The sequence below is a fragment of the Sarcophilus harrisii genome, chromosome 1 (assembly GCF_902635505.1).
Source record: "Sarcophilus harrisii chromosome 1, mSarHar1.11, whole genome shotgun sequence".
Classification (NCBI taxonomy): Eukaryota; Metazoa; Chordata; class Mammalia; order Dasyuromorphia; family Dasyuridae; genus Sarcophilus; species Sarcophilus harrisii.
This window is the reverse complement of record NC_045426.1, coordinates 71684995-71701158: the sequence shown is the minus strand read 5'-3', so window position 1 is coordinate 71701158 and position 16164 is coordinate 71684995. Positions and strand designations below refer to the sequence as shown.

General features: G+C 36.3%; 1 protein-coding gene across 2 annotated transcripts; it reads right to left on the bottom strand.

Annotated features, from left to right (window-relative positions):
• Positions 1–3141: 3141 nt before the first annotated feature.
• On the bottom strand, positions 3142–10315 carry FIGNL1 (fidgetin like 1). Of its 2 annotated transcripts, none has more exons than XM_003762534.4 (2): positions 10106–10315; positions 3142–6261 (listed from the first exon to the last, which is right to left on the bottom strand). In XM_003762534.4, the coding sequence occupies exon 2, from the start codon at positions 6249–6251 to the stop codon at positions 4257–4259; it is 1995 nt and encodes a 664-aa protein (XP_003762582.1). In that variant the 5' UTR covers positions 6252–6261; positions 10106–10315; the 3' UTR covers positions 3142–4256. The 2 variants fall into 2 exon arrangements, with proteins under 2 accessions (XP_003762582.1, XP_031813072.1); XM_031957212.1 differs by lacking the exon at positions 10106–10315 and adding an exon at positions 9785–10078.
• Positions 10316–16164: the final 5849 nt, after the last annotated feature.

Below are 16164 nucleotides of genomic sequence, written 5' to 3'. Positions count from 1 at the left end.
GAAGTAAAACTATCCATGAGAAAATTAACTTACACAATTTATAATGTTAATGTATAACATCTATGTGTAATATACATAACTTTTTAATGTGATCACATAGAAGAGGATTCTCCCAGTGATGCATATCACAACCTATTCTATTATCTACCAATCCCATGCATTCTTGTCTCTCCTAGTAAAACCTCCACAAGTTCTCAATAGAATACTTTATTCATCAGTGATCTCTTGCTCCTATTTGACCCAATTTTTTTTCTGATTGTACACGTTTATATTCTTTATGTCACTGTTATCCAATTCTTACTTTGTAATCTGTTGCAGCCAAAAGCCTCTCCATTTTGTGGTGTCTCACAATTTGAATTTCCCTGGACATTTTATATTCCATGACTTAGTAATACAGAATAAGATTTTTTTATAAACCAAAACTGTAATTTCATCAGTGTGGGGAGTTCCCAGTGAGAAAATTTTCTCTACCAATGAAGATGCTAATGCCCCACTACTTAAAATATGGCTGGAATTGCTGGAATATTAAAAAAGATGTGTGTTTCAGTTCCCAAAGATAATCCTACTAGGAGAGGAAAAGGAGAAAGACCACATATATTGGCTAGGTGATCCTATATAAATCGCATAACCTTTTTGCTCTAGGCAACTAAGACTGCAATTTAGATATCTTTGTTGTTCAGTTGTGTCCAATTCTTCATTAACCCCATTTAGGTTTCCTTGGCAAAAATATCGGAGTGGCTTGTCACTTCCTCAAATTCCTTTGATGTATGAGGAAACAGGCAAATCGGTTTAAATGACTTGTTTAAATGATAGTCGCACAGCTAATGTCTGAGTCCTCTGAAGCCAGATTTGAAGTGCTAGAATAAGTGCTTTAGGCACTGTGCCACCTAGCTGCCCTGGAGAGAAGGTACCAACCAGCACTGGTAAGACCTCATCCAGTAGTTTCTTATCAATGAAATTACAAGTAGTTTTCAGAACACTACAATAAGTTGTTGACACAACAGATCATGGATTAACCAGTAGGTATTTTTTTATCCACTTGTTTTCCTCACTGATGTCACCTGTAGGCAAACAAGCCTAAGAGAACCTAGGAAGAGCACAGATCCCTATGCTTTTCATTTTACCTTCTCCTCCCCCATCCTTCACTCTGCCGTCATTCAGAAAAATCACCCTTTATAAATAAAATTCAGCAACCACTCTAAGGATGTTGCAGACCCTACTTCTGCCTCAAGGAGCCACAACTACTTATCAAGACCCAGAAAATTCTCACCAACAGTCTTTGGCACCATCATTATCCTAAACAGTCTAAGGAATAAATATGGCTTTATCAATGAGAAACAAAAAGAAGCTGGATAGCATGTCAGTTTGTGGAAATTGTTCAATTTGGGAAGATAATAAACATTTATATGGTACTATATGCTAGGCACTAAATATTTAGTTATCTCATTTGAACCTCACAACAGTCTGGGAAGTTAATGTTATTATCCTCACTTAACCAATGAGGAAACTGAGGTAAAAAGATGTTAGCTTACCTAGGGTCACACAATTAATATCTGTGACTAGATCTGAATTCAGGTATTCTGGACTCCAGACCCATCACTCTATCCATGGCACCACCTAGTGGCCCCCAAACACAGTAATATGCCTATCAAAAGGCTAAACTTAGTCATGAGTGTAAAATATCACTTTCATAACAAATATCAAAAATCCTGACAAGCATAGGACTTACATGAATCAATATAGTACACAGAAATAAGAGAACAGGAGGCAATTAAAATAATGGAAATGATGGAAAAAACACACAAAATTCAATGCTAAACTGACCCTCAAATGAAAAAGAATGCATTTACCTACCTTCTCTGGATGTAGGATTCTAAGAGTATAGAACACTGCATACACAATTCATAAAGCTCATTAGTTTTATTGTACCTTGGTCTAAGACAAGGTAAAAGACCGAAAGTCAGAGCTCTGAGACTTAGGGTATGGGATGCCGAGATCTAGGAGAACCAAGTCGAACATCAGCAGCATGCCATTGAGATAGCCAGGTAATAGACAATCTTCAACATACTCTAAAATCCTCTTTGACAAAGAGACCTAATTCAGTTTCAATTGATCAATGATGGACAGAAGCAGTTACACCCAAAGAAAGAACACTGGGAAATGAATGTAAACTGTTTGCATTTTTGTTTTTCTTCCCAGGTTATCTTTACCTTCTGAATCCAATTCTCCCTATGCAACAAGAGAACTGTTTGGTTCTGCATACATATATATTGTATCTAGGATATATTGCAACATATTCAACATATATAGAACTGCTTGCCATCTAGGGGAGTGGAGGGAGAGAGGGGAAAAATCAGAACAGAAGTGAGTGCAAGGGACAATGTTGTAAAAAATTATCCTGGCATGGGTTCTGTCAATAAAAAGTTATTATAAAAAAAAAAATACTCTAAAATCCTAAAACCAGTAAAATCTAAAAACCTAAATGGAAATCAAAACTTTTCAGTTTCATTCCATGCAAACTGGCAAAAATGCAAAAAGTAAGTCAATTTCAGAATGAAGGGGTAGCTATTGGAGGAGTTGTGAAGTGGTACATTGTCACAGATTTTGATTGAAAGTATGCAAAACAAGTATCTACTACATATAAGTCAAAGATAAAGTACCATATATACCAAAATAGTCAATGTAATACTTCCTGTGGTTGTGAGAAACTGGAAACCGGTCCATCATCTGGAGAATGGCTTAAAAATCTATGACACATGTACATCATGATTACTGATTAGTAAAAAAAAAAGACAAATATGAAGAATTAAAAGAAAAATGGGAAATTGATGCAAAGCAAAATTTGAACCAAGAAGAACACACACAATCCAATGAAAGACCACAAAAAGGAAGTTAAACTTGGAGTAATGGAAAAAGAACGAAGAGAACACATCACATACCTTGTGGCAGAAGTGGCTATTATAACATGATATTGGATACCCTGTTAAATAGTTTCAGTATCAAATATTTTTGCTTATTGTTTTTTGTTTTGTTTTGTTTTCTTCACAAGGGAGGGTTTAATCCAGATGGAGGAAGGCGAGAGAAGGAAATGACTCCATTAAGCACAAAGATAGCAATAAAAACATTTTTCCATTCGGAATGTCAAGTATTCTATGTTGATTCCAGTTTGGTTCATAATTTATTTCTTTTTTTCCATACAAAAAAATCTAATTTTTTAACTTGGTTACTTATCAACAACTATAAAGTTTCGATGTCACCTAAAAATACTTGCTAATACAAAAAACCAAATAACTTAGCAGCAACAAAAAAAGGGCAGAAGATATTTTTTAAACCTAGAATGTAATATTTCCAGATTCAATTTTTTTGTTCTATCTTATCCCCAAATTCATATAATAGAAATATAGAAAAAACTGGTTTTTAATCCATCATTACAAAAGATATATAAAATATTTAGTTCTGAAAGAAAATACTATTACAAGGTGTAGTGTCAAAAAGATTAATTTCCTACAAATATTTTTACAAGTACTGACCACTTTCAATGTATTTTTATCACGTCACACAAAAAAATAGTTCTAATTCCACATCATTCCTTGCCATCAATTACATATTTTTACTATAGAAAAATTTTATTTCTTTTCCAACACGTAGCAATTACAGCAAAAATAAAATTCCACATGACCCTAAAAATAATACTAAGTAATCTGATCTTTTTAAGTCCTTCATGCTGAGAGAAGAAAACAGAAATATATGTTGGGTTATAAACTGCAGGGGCCAAAACATATGGCTGGTTCTGATTTAGGTGAGTAAGGTTTTTTGTGATTTTGACTTTTTCAGCTTTTTTATATCTATCTAAATTTTACCACTCCATTAAGAAATTAAATAAGACCTTCCAATTCCTACACACGAGATAGATATGACTGCAGGAAAGCTTCATACACAAATACAATCTCTGGATTTTCAAAAATCATTTTAAATATAATTATTTCCTTTATGGTTGTCCCTTCAAAACAAAATTAAAACCTCAAAACCAGATAAATCTAATTCTCATTTTGGGCAAGTAAACTTCAATTATCATTTAACATTTATATCAAAATCAGCACAGGATATTCCATCATGGAAAATGTTGGATATTAGGAACAAGCATTCTACTTTCCTCAAGATACCAAGAACTCCAAATTTATTAAAAATAACTATTTTTGGTTCCCAAGTTTTAAAATTATGAATTACATAGCTGCCTTGAGTTTTATTTCATTCATTTATTTTCCACAACCAAAAGTTTTATTCCAGTTTTCATATAGTTCCAAATCTTTTAGAGACACACTTGGGCGCACAGTTCGGAAAGCATTTTCAAAATCAACAAAAGCTATCGGTCGAACTTGGTCTGGTGTGACTGTGGTAATGTCAATTGTCTGTAAACTTCGGATAGGACCTAAAGAAGCTTCTCGGCAAAGCTGTGTCATATCTGCCCCAGAGAATCCATCAGACTGCTTAACAATAAGGGATATTTCTTCTTCACTAAGACGAAAATGTTCCTTGGCCATCAGATTTTTTACTATTTGCTTTCTTGCTGAAGGTTCTGGGAGTGGAATATATAATCTCTTTACCAATCTTCTCCGAGCAGCCTCATCAATTTCTTGTGGCCGATTAGTTGCTCCCACCACTAAAATACGTTCTTCAGAAGATGTGGTTGCTCCATCTAACTGAACTAAAAATTCAGTTTTTATCCTTCTGGAAGATTCATGCTCACCATCTCCACGCTGTGACAACAAGGAATCAATTTCGTCAATAAATATGACAGCTGGCTGCTGACATCTTGCAACAGCAAACAGGGCACGAACCATTTTTTCCCCTTCACCCACCCATTTAGAAGTCAAGGAAGAAGCACTGATACTAAAGAATGTTGCCCCAGATTGGCTTGCAATGCACTTGCCAATTAGAGTTTTACCTGTTCCAGGAGGACCAAAAAGTAAGATCCCTTTGGGAGGTCCTCGTAATCCAGTAAAGATGTCTGGCCTCAACATAGGCCACACAACTATCTCCTTTATTGTGGTTTTAGCAAATTCAACTCCTGCTATGTCTTCCCAGTTTACTGGTGGGCCATGATCCATGATCTCATTCATAATAAGTTCAATCATCCTTGGCTCTAAATTCTTCAAACGTTCATCAACTGGATGAGCTGGTTCTGTAGGCACAGCCCTCTGAGGTTTACACTGCATTCCTCCTTTCTCATCTCTACTATCCTGTTTGGCTAGGGGAGGAACAAACTTGCCAAATATGCCCCGGGATCTGCCAGCTCCCAGAGATTTTTTTACTCCACCATATGAAAGGCTTGGTGCACGCTGGGATTGATGGTTTTTCTTTTGCTGATCTATCCATAGTTGCTCTTTTGCAGTTTTAAAACTAGACAGGCTATTCTCATCCCTGTGGCCACTGGCTTCAGCATTATCAAGAGTCTTGTTCAGTGTGGGATCAGAAAGCGCTTCAGTGCCATTACTGCCAGAATCATAAAAAGCCTTCTTTTTTCTTGGATTTCCATGTCCAGAATGAAAAAATGATTGATTGGATGACACATTTAATGCCACTGTATTGGCTTTGGTAGTATCCCCTGTCATTTTGACATTTCCAAATAATGGAGCAACATGGAACTTTGCACTGGGCAGCTCATCTAAAGGCACAGAGGATGTAGGAAAATCACCCGTAGTTTTGGTCATGATCGACAACTGACTGTTCTGAGGCTGGATCAAGGACATCGGTTTCTCTGGAATGCTGATTGTCTGTTCTGTACAATTAGATTTGGGTTTAGAAAAACCAAAGGTATCAACTCCTTTATGGATTTCTAAAGATGCATCTGCTGGAGCCAAGAGAGAATCTTTGAACTTTCTGCCAGCCTGCATCATCTCTTGCACACTATTTAATTTGAAAACATTATTTATTGTTAATCCAGATTGCCATTGGCTACTGTCAGTTTGCTGGCATTTTGCCATGGTCAAAATGTTTTCTGCATAGTTATTCAAGCCAGTCTCTACATTGTCAGAGTCAATAATTGCAGAGTATTTGTCTGCATATTTTCTAAAAAGTTTGGTAGCACAATCCTGGGAGACTTCAGAATTTGCCCATGCATACTGAATGCGTAAAATCTGTGCACGGTAGGCATCTGCCTTCTGGCTTGGAGTACAGGTGCCAGAGGTGATATCAAAGTAATTCTTCTGCCATTCACTCAAATGCAGAGATCTAGTGCTTGGAGTCTGCATTTTGGAGGTTCTATTAAAAAGATAAGAAAAAGGAAAAAGCATCAGTATTAATCACAAACATTTACAAGAGGAACACCATTACCAAATGCATTATACACATTATCTCACTGATCCTCATGATAAGCCCTCTAAAAGGTTAAAAAAAAGTTACTATCAAATGATTTTTTATAAAGAATCTTAAACACATTTTAAAAACTAAAATCCTTTACTATCTAAATCTGTATTTTGAGAGGCAAAATAGTATAATGGATAGAGCCAGCTCTGAAGTCTGGATTCTAGACTTGCCTCTGACACATGCCTGTGATCACAAAAACTAGTAAAATCATTTAATGAACCTTAATGCACTAGATACTTTTCTGAAACTATAATAGAAAATGTCAGTCTGTAATTGGGAGTTTCCATACTAACAAAATCACAGACCTAAAGCAAGAAAAACTAACCAAACAACAACAAAAAGCCAGCAGATAAATGGCACTCTTCACATAGTGAACATTAATTAAAATTCTTATATGGAGAAATGCCTAACATCAGATTTCAGTTTAAACAAAATACAAATAAGTTATTTGGCTATATTCTAGTTCTCCCAAATTAGAGTTAGGTTGGAATATAAGACGTATAATCATAAAAAAATAAAGATAACAGATAATCTATAATGAGAAATATTAAAAATTAATTTAACATGGAATAGCATTTCCCATCTTTTTTTGTTGTTCTTTGTGTAGGCAACTATTTTGGGATACCACGGAGACAATCAAGAGTTCTGTAGTAGTGGACTGCATCATACTATACCTACCTCCCCATGCTTATTGTCATGTTCAACTAAATATTTATTAGATATGTATTACATATAAGATACTATACTATGGAAACCTACCACAAAATCAACTTAAGTTCATTCTTATCATCTATTACTTTGTTTCCATTTGCCTAATTACTGCCTAAACTTTAACTAAAGCATGGTAGAAGTCTAAGTTATGTCATATATTTAATTTATACTCAAAATCACTCTCAGGTCATCTCACATAGGATTATAATTATTAAAAAGAAATGGGAATTAATTATTAATATTTCAGGAAATCATGGTGCTAGATTAATAATTTATGAATGAGAGCTGAACTCGGGACAACTTGGGTTCAAATCCTGTCTCTCTCTATTGGAAGTTGTTTAGCTCTAAATAAAACCTCTCAGTGACCCACATAAGTAAGTTCTGTGGACAAGTATAGGTCTCCACCTTGAAAATTTTGGAAATAACTGAAACACATGAAAGAAAGACAAGAGGTGCTGGTCACTGTCAAGAACAAAGGATAACAAAGTGACCAGGGCTCCGATGCTTTCATCCCAATGAATTAAGAGGAAGGCTTATAGAATGTTGAATAGACTTACTTTATCATAATTATGAGATTTGAAAGAGAAAAAAATCAAAAGGGGCAAGTATGAATGAAAGATCATTCATGTTGATGAGATCACAGATCCTTCATTTGCATATACTTACTTAAAACATACAGTTAGCGGGCCCAACAAACAGTATTAATTTTGCTTTCAGAAAGACCTGTATTCAAATCTTATCTTAACCTTTTTACTAAATAGGTGACCCTGGATACTTAGGAATTTCCAGCATATAGCAAGGACCAAATAACAAAACATTATGTATACAGCTTAAAGTGTTCAGTAACAGGTAGCTATTATTATTAAAAATCAAGTCTAAAAACTTTTAACTTAGTCATAAAGATACTTAAAACCAGAATAATTGTCTATATTTTTAAAAAAGACCCATCCCCTCAAGTTACTCCATTAGCTATCTTTCTCCACCTCCCAAACAAGCCAAATACCAAGAAAAAGCTATCTTGGATTGTAAAATTACTTCTTAATCCTTAGAGTGAAATTTTAGTCTTCTTTCTTTTAAACTTTTGTCCAAGTTACCAACTTAAATGCCTCTCTTGATTGTAAAATCCAATGGACTTTCCTCAATTCCTTTCCTATAATACCATTCACTAAACTCACAAAGATCACCTCCCTTGGTTCAAAGCACTCATCATCAGTCCCCTGATAAATATATTTCAATAGCCTGATAATTGGTCTCCCAGCCAGAGACCAAAGCATCCTTGAAATATTAGCTAAAATTGGGGTGGGGAACTCCAGCACAGGCTGTGTAAGATTCAATAAATCATTTGCTAAAGCAACTGCAGGATATGATGAGCTGAAAGCTAGGTACAACAACCTCCCACTGCTTGAGTTCTGTAAATTGATAATTTTGTTCAGCCTGCCAAATGGCAATTAGTAGAAAAATGGTTCCTCACCCCTGGACTAAAATTTTTTCCTAAATCTCAGATCTGATCATGCCATTTCCCAGTTTAGGGGTTAGTAAAGATCATCCAAAGGGTCCACAATAAGAAAATTCTTTTACAATGTGCTTTAAACAGTAAACAACTGCCCGGTTATATTACAAATATATTTCCATAATGACAAGTACATGTAGGTTTCAAGAGTTGAATTTATGAAGTGAGTTTTGAGAGGTCAAAGTTACAAACGAAGTGACCGCAAACACTTCATGCATTAAATTACTCTAGAAGTTTATACTACTTGGGGGGCAAAGGGGATTTGAAAGGAATTCATGGAACAAAAACATGGGGAATCATGCCTTAAATCAAAAAGCTCCATTGATGCCCAAAGTCAAGAGGAGCTTAAAACATGAGTCAGTAGCCTTCGCATCCAAATTACAAATCCAATATGATTTCCATTACATCACTCAATACTTTATAGTCCAAAGTCCCCTTCCTCTCAATTTTCCATAGTGACCTTTTTTTTTTTTTTTTTGCATAAAGCCCCTATATAGTACAGGATAACTCATACCTGATGCTCCTTCAAGTTCCACAAAACAAGTACCTCCTTATACACAGTCAGGTCCCTAGATAGGTCTGGGAGACTGCAAATTAGAAGAGGCCTCACCGATAAATATTTAATGATTTAACCTATTTTATACAAAGACAAATCTAAAATCCGAGCAGGTGGAGCGATTTGCACCGGGTCACAAGAAGCCCAGGGAAGCTCGTAACCCAGTAGATGCTAAGCTCCATGAGGGCAGCCATTAGTTCCAAACCAGTACCGTGCCTAGCGCACGGCAAGTCCTTGATACTAGTTGAATTCTATTCAACAAAAAGGGGAGCGAGGATTCAAAAGGAGATCGCGGGCTAGAAGCTAATTACTATCACGTTACAAGAGAGGAAATTAAAGCACAACCCTGTTAGGCGACTTCTCCAAGCCCATTCGGCTAGTCTAAGTGCATGAAGTAAGGAGGATTTGAAGCCAAGAGCTTAATTCCCCTCTCGGACTCCCTTCTCTCCTAGGCTTCCGTTAGAACTAAAACGCACTGAGGGCGGGGGCAGGGGCGAGGGCAAGGGCAGGGGCGAGGGCAAGGGCAGGGGCGAGGGCAAGGGCAGGGGCGAGGGCAAGGGCAGGGGTGAGGGCAAGGGCAGGGGTGAGGGCAAGGGCAGGGGTGAGGGCAAGGGCAAGGGCTGGGTTGCTTGTTTGCTCACCACACCCAGGACGCGGCACTCAGGTCAGCGCTTTAGCTCCCTCACGGATGCAGTAGACTGGATAAGCGGCTGTTCCCGCTGCCCTTGGGGTCCGTGTCGCCCCCTACCCAGCTAGCTCCGCGGGGGTTTGGGGAGCGCCCTGCTAGTGCTGCGCGCGCATAACCGGCCCCTCAGGGCGAGCGCTTCCCCCGCGGGCCCAAGCCCGGGGCGCGCCCGCGAGGCGGCAGGCGTCCCTGCCCGCCGCAGCTCCGTGCCTCCGTTTCCCCGGGAAGAACACAGCAGCGGCGGAACGGAGTTTGCCATCTTGCACGGCAGACCTACCTCCCTCCCTTTCGGGGGAACCCGTGGAGCGGGAAAGAGTCGCGGGCCCCTTGAATCCACCGCGCCTCAGTTTGGAATCCGGAGCGAGGGCGCCCCTCTAACCAGGCCCGCAACCGCCCATCCCACCTCCACGCGCGGGAGTTTCGCCGGGGACGGTCACCCCGAGAGCGGGAGGGGGCGGGACGGCCGGCGCCACAGTGCGCACGCGCGCGCGGAGCGACGTAGACGTCCGGCGTCCCAACGCACGCAGCGTCCCCGCCGCCGCCGGATTCCCGCTCGGCGGCTGCTGCTGAGGCTTCGGAGCTGCCGAGGTGCAAGGTTGGCTTGGGCGTACGCGGGTCCAGTTAATCAAAAAGCATTTATTAAGCCCGTATTGTGTGAGAGAGTTAGTGTGCAAATAATTACATGCAGATAAAATGCACGGATAAATTGTAGCACCAGCAGGAAAGGGCATTACTGTGGAAGGCGGGATCTGAGCGTAGGCTTCCAGGAAGCCGAGGTGTGAAGAAAGCACCTTCCAGTCATGAAAGCCAGCGCAAACACACACAGCGGTGTCCCATCATAAACAAGTTATGGAAAGGAGCAGTGAAAAAAATTACCCTTCAGATCTATGGACAGGGAAAGAGTTCATGACCAAAACGTGGTATAAAGACTTAAGTAGACTAGGGTGACTACATAAAATTAAAAAGGTTTTTTACACACAAAATTAATGCAGATAAGATAGGATAGAAATAGGTAATTAGGAGAGAAATCTTTCCAGAAGTTTCTATGATCAATATCTCATCTTCAATATAGGTTAAGAAATTGATTCAAATTTATAGTATTTTCTTTCCCAGTTTCCCAACAGATCAATTGTCAAAGAATTTGAACCGGCAGTTTTCTTTTTTTTTTTTTTTTTTTAAGTTATAGTTTTATTTTATTTTATTTTATTATTTAATAGCCTTTTATTTACAGGATATATGCATGGGTAACTTTACAGCATTAACAATTGCCAAACTTCTTGTTCCAATTTTTTACCTCTTACCCCCCACCCTCTTCCCCAGATGGCAGGATGACCAGTAGATGTTAAATATATTAAAATATAACTTAGATACACAATAAGTATACATGACCAAAACGTTATTTTGCTGTACAAAAAGAGTCAGACTCTGAAATATTGTACAATTAGCTTGTGAAGGAAATAAAAAATGCAGGTGGGCATAAATATAGTGATTGGGAATTCAATGTAATGGTTTTTAGTCATCACCCAGAGTTCTTTCTCTGGGCGTAGCTGGTTCAGTTCATTACTGCTCCTTTGGAAATGATTTGGTTGATCTCCTTGCTGAGGATGGCCTGGTCCATCAGAACTGGTCATCATATAGTATTGTTGTTGAAGTATATAATGATCTCCTGGTCCTGCTCATTTCACTCAGCATCAGTTCGTGTAAGTCTCTCCAGGCCTTTCTGAAATTATCCTGTTGGTCATTTCTTACAGAACAGTAATATTCCATAATATTCATATACCACAGTTTATTCAGCCATTCTCCAACTGATGGGCATCCATTCATTTTCCAGTTTCTAACCACTACAAACAGAGCTGCCACAAACATTCGTGCACATACAGGTCCCTTTCCCTTCTTTATGATCTCTTTGGGATATAAGCCCAGTAGTAACAGTGCTGGATCAAAGGGTATGCACAGTTTGACAACTTTTTGAGCATATGAACTGGCAGTTTTCAAAGGAAAAAACAAACTATATGAAAAAATTGCCTCAAATTACTATTAGAGAAGTACAAATTAAAGCAATTCTGAGGTCCCATCTCACACCCATTAGATAAAGATAACAACAACAAAAAAAGATAACAAAAGAGGAAAATGACAAATGTTAGAGAGACTATGGGAAAACACATTAATACCCTGTCAATGGAGCTATGTATTGATATAGCTATTCTAAAAAGCAATTTGAATTATGCCCTTAAAGTTACTAACCTGTACATACCCTTTGACCCACCAAAGCCCTTACTACATTTATACTCCTAAAGAGATCCAATAAAAAAATAAAAGGACATTCATACAAATGTATTTATGACAGCTCTTTTTGTGGTTATCAGTGCTATGACCTTCCATGATTCCAGAACACCCCTGATGAAGCATATATCCCTGAGAGAGAAGTGATAGATTAAGACACAAAATGAGACTTAAGTTTTTGGACATGTCCAATGTGAGAACTTTTTTATTTATTTAATACAAGGGTTTTATCAATGAAATAGGACAAGGAAGAAACATTTTTATGTATTTAAAAATAATTTAAAATATGTATATTAATAAGGATGCTTTCAGAGGCCGGTATGAACAGAATTATGCAAAACCAAGAGAGCAAGTTAAATAAAAACAGCATAAAAATGAACAATGTTTAAAAAATATTAAGAACTCTACAGTGACTAACCAGGATCACAGAGTACTAATTATTGATCTACTGTTGGAGAGACAATGGACATTTTTCAGAATGAGACATATTTTTAGATAGTATGAGAATTTGTTTTGCTTAATTTTGAACATTGGTTACAAAGTGGATTTTTTTTTCTCTCGGAGGGGGACAAAAGAGATTTGGAGGAAGAGAAAATAATTGAATTTGAACTTAACTGTACATTAAAAATGAAATTTAATTAAAATACTTGTTATAATTTACATATAAAAATTAAATATGTAAATATTAGTTCTTAAATGTAAGAGCTACATATGAATATCTTATGATGCCTCTGAGAAATAGAATGGCTATATGACTCGGCTCAGTCATTAAAATGAATATTTTTCCTTTAATTCATAAGAATCTTATAATTGTGGGCAAATTACCTCATCTTTCAAAGACTCAACTCTTTTTTTAAAAAATAATATTTTATTTTTTCCAAATACATGTAAAGATAGTTTTCAACATTCATTTTTCTAAGACTTTGTTCCAATTTTTTCTTCCTCCCTTCTTTATTTCTCTCTTCCCCAAGATAGCAAGCACTCCAATATTGGTTAAATTTGTGCAATCCCTTTTAAACATATTTCCATATTTGTCATGTTATACAAGAAAAAAACAGACTAACAGAGAGGGAAAAACACAAGAAACAAATAAAAAGTTGAAAATATTATGCTTAAATTCATATTCAGTCTCCATAGTTCTCTATGTGACTGGCATTTTCCATCCCATATCTATTGGAATTGCCTTGAATCACTGCATTGTGGAGAAGAGCCAAGTTCATCACAGTTTATCATCATATAATCTAGTTGTTACTATGTGCAATGTTCTCCTGGTTCTACTCACTTCACTTAGCTTCAATAACTTTTCTGAATCAGACTACTCTTCATTTCTTATTGCATTCTTATTACATTCATAATCATAATTTATTCAGCCATTTATCAACTGCTGGGCATCCATTCAATTTTCAGTTCCTTGCCACTACAAAGAGCTGCTCCAAACATTTTGCACAATTGAGGCCTTTCTCCTTTTTTATGATATTTTTGGAATACAATTTGATAGCCCTTTGGACATAGTTCCAAATTGCTCTCCAGAATGATTGGATCATTTCACAACTCCACAAACAATGTATTAGTGTCTCAGTTTTCCCACATCTCCTCCAACAGTCATCATTATCTTTTCCCTGTCTTCTAAGCCAATCTAGTAAGTGTGAGGAAGTACCTCAGAGTTGTCTCAATTTGTATTTTTCTAATCAATAGTGATTTAGAGCATTTTTTCATATGACTAGATCCTTTGACCATTTTTCAATTGAGAAATGACTTGTATTCTTAAAAATTTGAATTTGTTCTCTGTAACTTTTTTTTTTTAGAAATTTTAGAAATGAGATCTTTATCAGAAATGCTATATGTAAAATTTTTTTCCCCAAGAACCTATGTGTGCAAAATTGTAGCAGCCCTTTTGGAAATGGCAAAAAATTGGAAACTGAGCAGATGCCCACCGGTTGATGAATGGCTGAATGAGTTATGGTATATGAATGTTATGGAATATTATTGTTCTATAAGCAATGATCATCAGGATAATTTCAGAGAGGCCTGGAGAGACATGCTAAGTGAAGTGAGTAGAACTAAGAGAGCATTGTACATAACAGCAGCAAGAGAATATGATGATCAATTCTAATGTTCTTGGCTCTTTTCAACAGTGAGGTGATTCAGGCCAGTTCCAATGGTCTTGTGATGAAGAGAGAGAATTGTGGGCACTGAGAATGGATCACAACATAGTATTTTCATCTTTTTTATTGTTATTTGCTTTAATTTTGTTTTTTTCTCATTTTTTTTCCTTTTTGATCTGATTTCTCTTATGTAGCATGATAATTGTGGAAATATGTATAGAAGAATTACATATGTTTAATACATTGTAATACTTGCCATCAAGGGGAAGAGGTGGAAAGAAGGAAAGGAAAAAAAAAATTTGGAACACAAGATTTTGCAAAGGTGAATGTTGACAATTATGCATATGTTTTGAAAATAAAAAAACTTTCATCAAAAAAATTTTTCCTCAGCTTTCTTCTTCCTTTCTACCGTTGGCTGCATTGATTTTTGTTTATACAAAAACTTTTTAATTTAATTTAATTTAATGTAATCAAAATTATCCTCTTTTCATTTCAAAAGATTCTCTAGCTCTTCTTTGGTTATAAATTCCTCCTTTCTCCACAGATCTGACAAGTAGACTGTCCTTTGTTCAAGTAACTCTTAAGACTATGAACATCTTTCACATTTCTCAATGGAAGTAGTTTCTATTCAGAGATTTCTATACATTGTTGAAGACACTTATCTAGGCCAAAAAAATAAAAATAGCTTATCATGAGATACATTGATATCATACTTTTGAGTTCACAAAATTACACTTCTTGAAGTAGACTTTCAAAGCAGTAATGCAAAAGTAATTGTGTCCTTATTAAAGAAGAAGAAACAGACCCAGAGAGAACTTGTCTTCTTGGACAAACAGAAGGTTTTATGGGCAGGATTCAAACTTTGGATTCCCTTTATAAAACTCTTTATGGACTAATACCTGTCATTATGTACATTTTCTAAGAAGGTTAAGAAAAGAAAGTACTTTAAAGAAGTCTCTGTGAGACAAATATCCACTATCCATTATTTTTGTTGGGGAAAAATGTGATCACTATCTATATATGCTAATGAAGTTATTTTGTCCTTCAAACACCAAAATTTACTTCTAGTTTATACTTACAGTGGGGTTATCTAACAGTAATAATAATGATAATAGTAACTAACATATAGTGTTTTAAGATTGGAAATTAATTTATATATCATGTATATAAATTGATCCTTATGAGGTAGGTACTATTCAAACAAAAATTCAATTTCAACTCTTTCTGATTACTGTTCCAATTTTCAATCCACTATGGCACCTCATTGCCTCAAACCCACTCTGGTTAATACCCTTTTTATCTGTCCTCCAAATTATTTTAATCGCATCCTTACTTTTCCTCCTATTTTTGTTTTCTCCCTAGCTGCCAAAATAATCTGAAAACATGAGCCTAACAATTTGCTTCTTCTGTTCAAAAACCTTCAATGACTTCCTATTAGGCAATAATCCGATTCATAAACGGAAATGCAAATATCTTAAACTGACATTTAAGGTCATCCACAATTCAGTTTCAAAGTATATTTTCACCCATATTCACAGAATTTCCTTAATAATGATACTAATAGCACTTATTTAGTATTTTAAGGTTTGCATAGTATTTTACATATCTTACTTTTAACACTGCAGAGCTACACTTCAACTTTGTGCTATTTTGCTGCTTCCATATGTTCACATTTTAAAGAATATGAGTAGAGACTAAAAAAATATGCTAGCACTAGATTACAGAGGCTTTTGATATTGTATTTGACTCAAATCTAGCCTCTATTAGCACACTAATATACTATTTACCTACTCTAGCATCATGAATAAATAAAAAAGAACATTTATTAAATATTTATTATATGCTAGTGTTGAGTATTCAAAAAAGTCAATCAAAAAACATTTTTAAGGGACTTCTTCAGGAATGGTGCCAAGATGGCAGAATAAAGCCAGGAAGCTACTTAATTTCT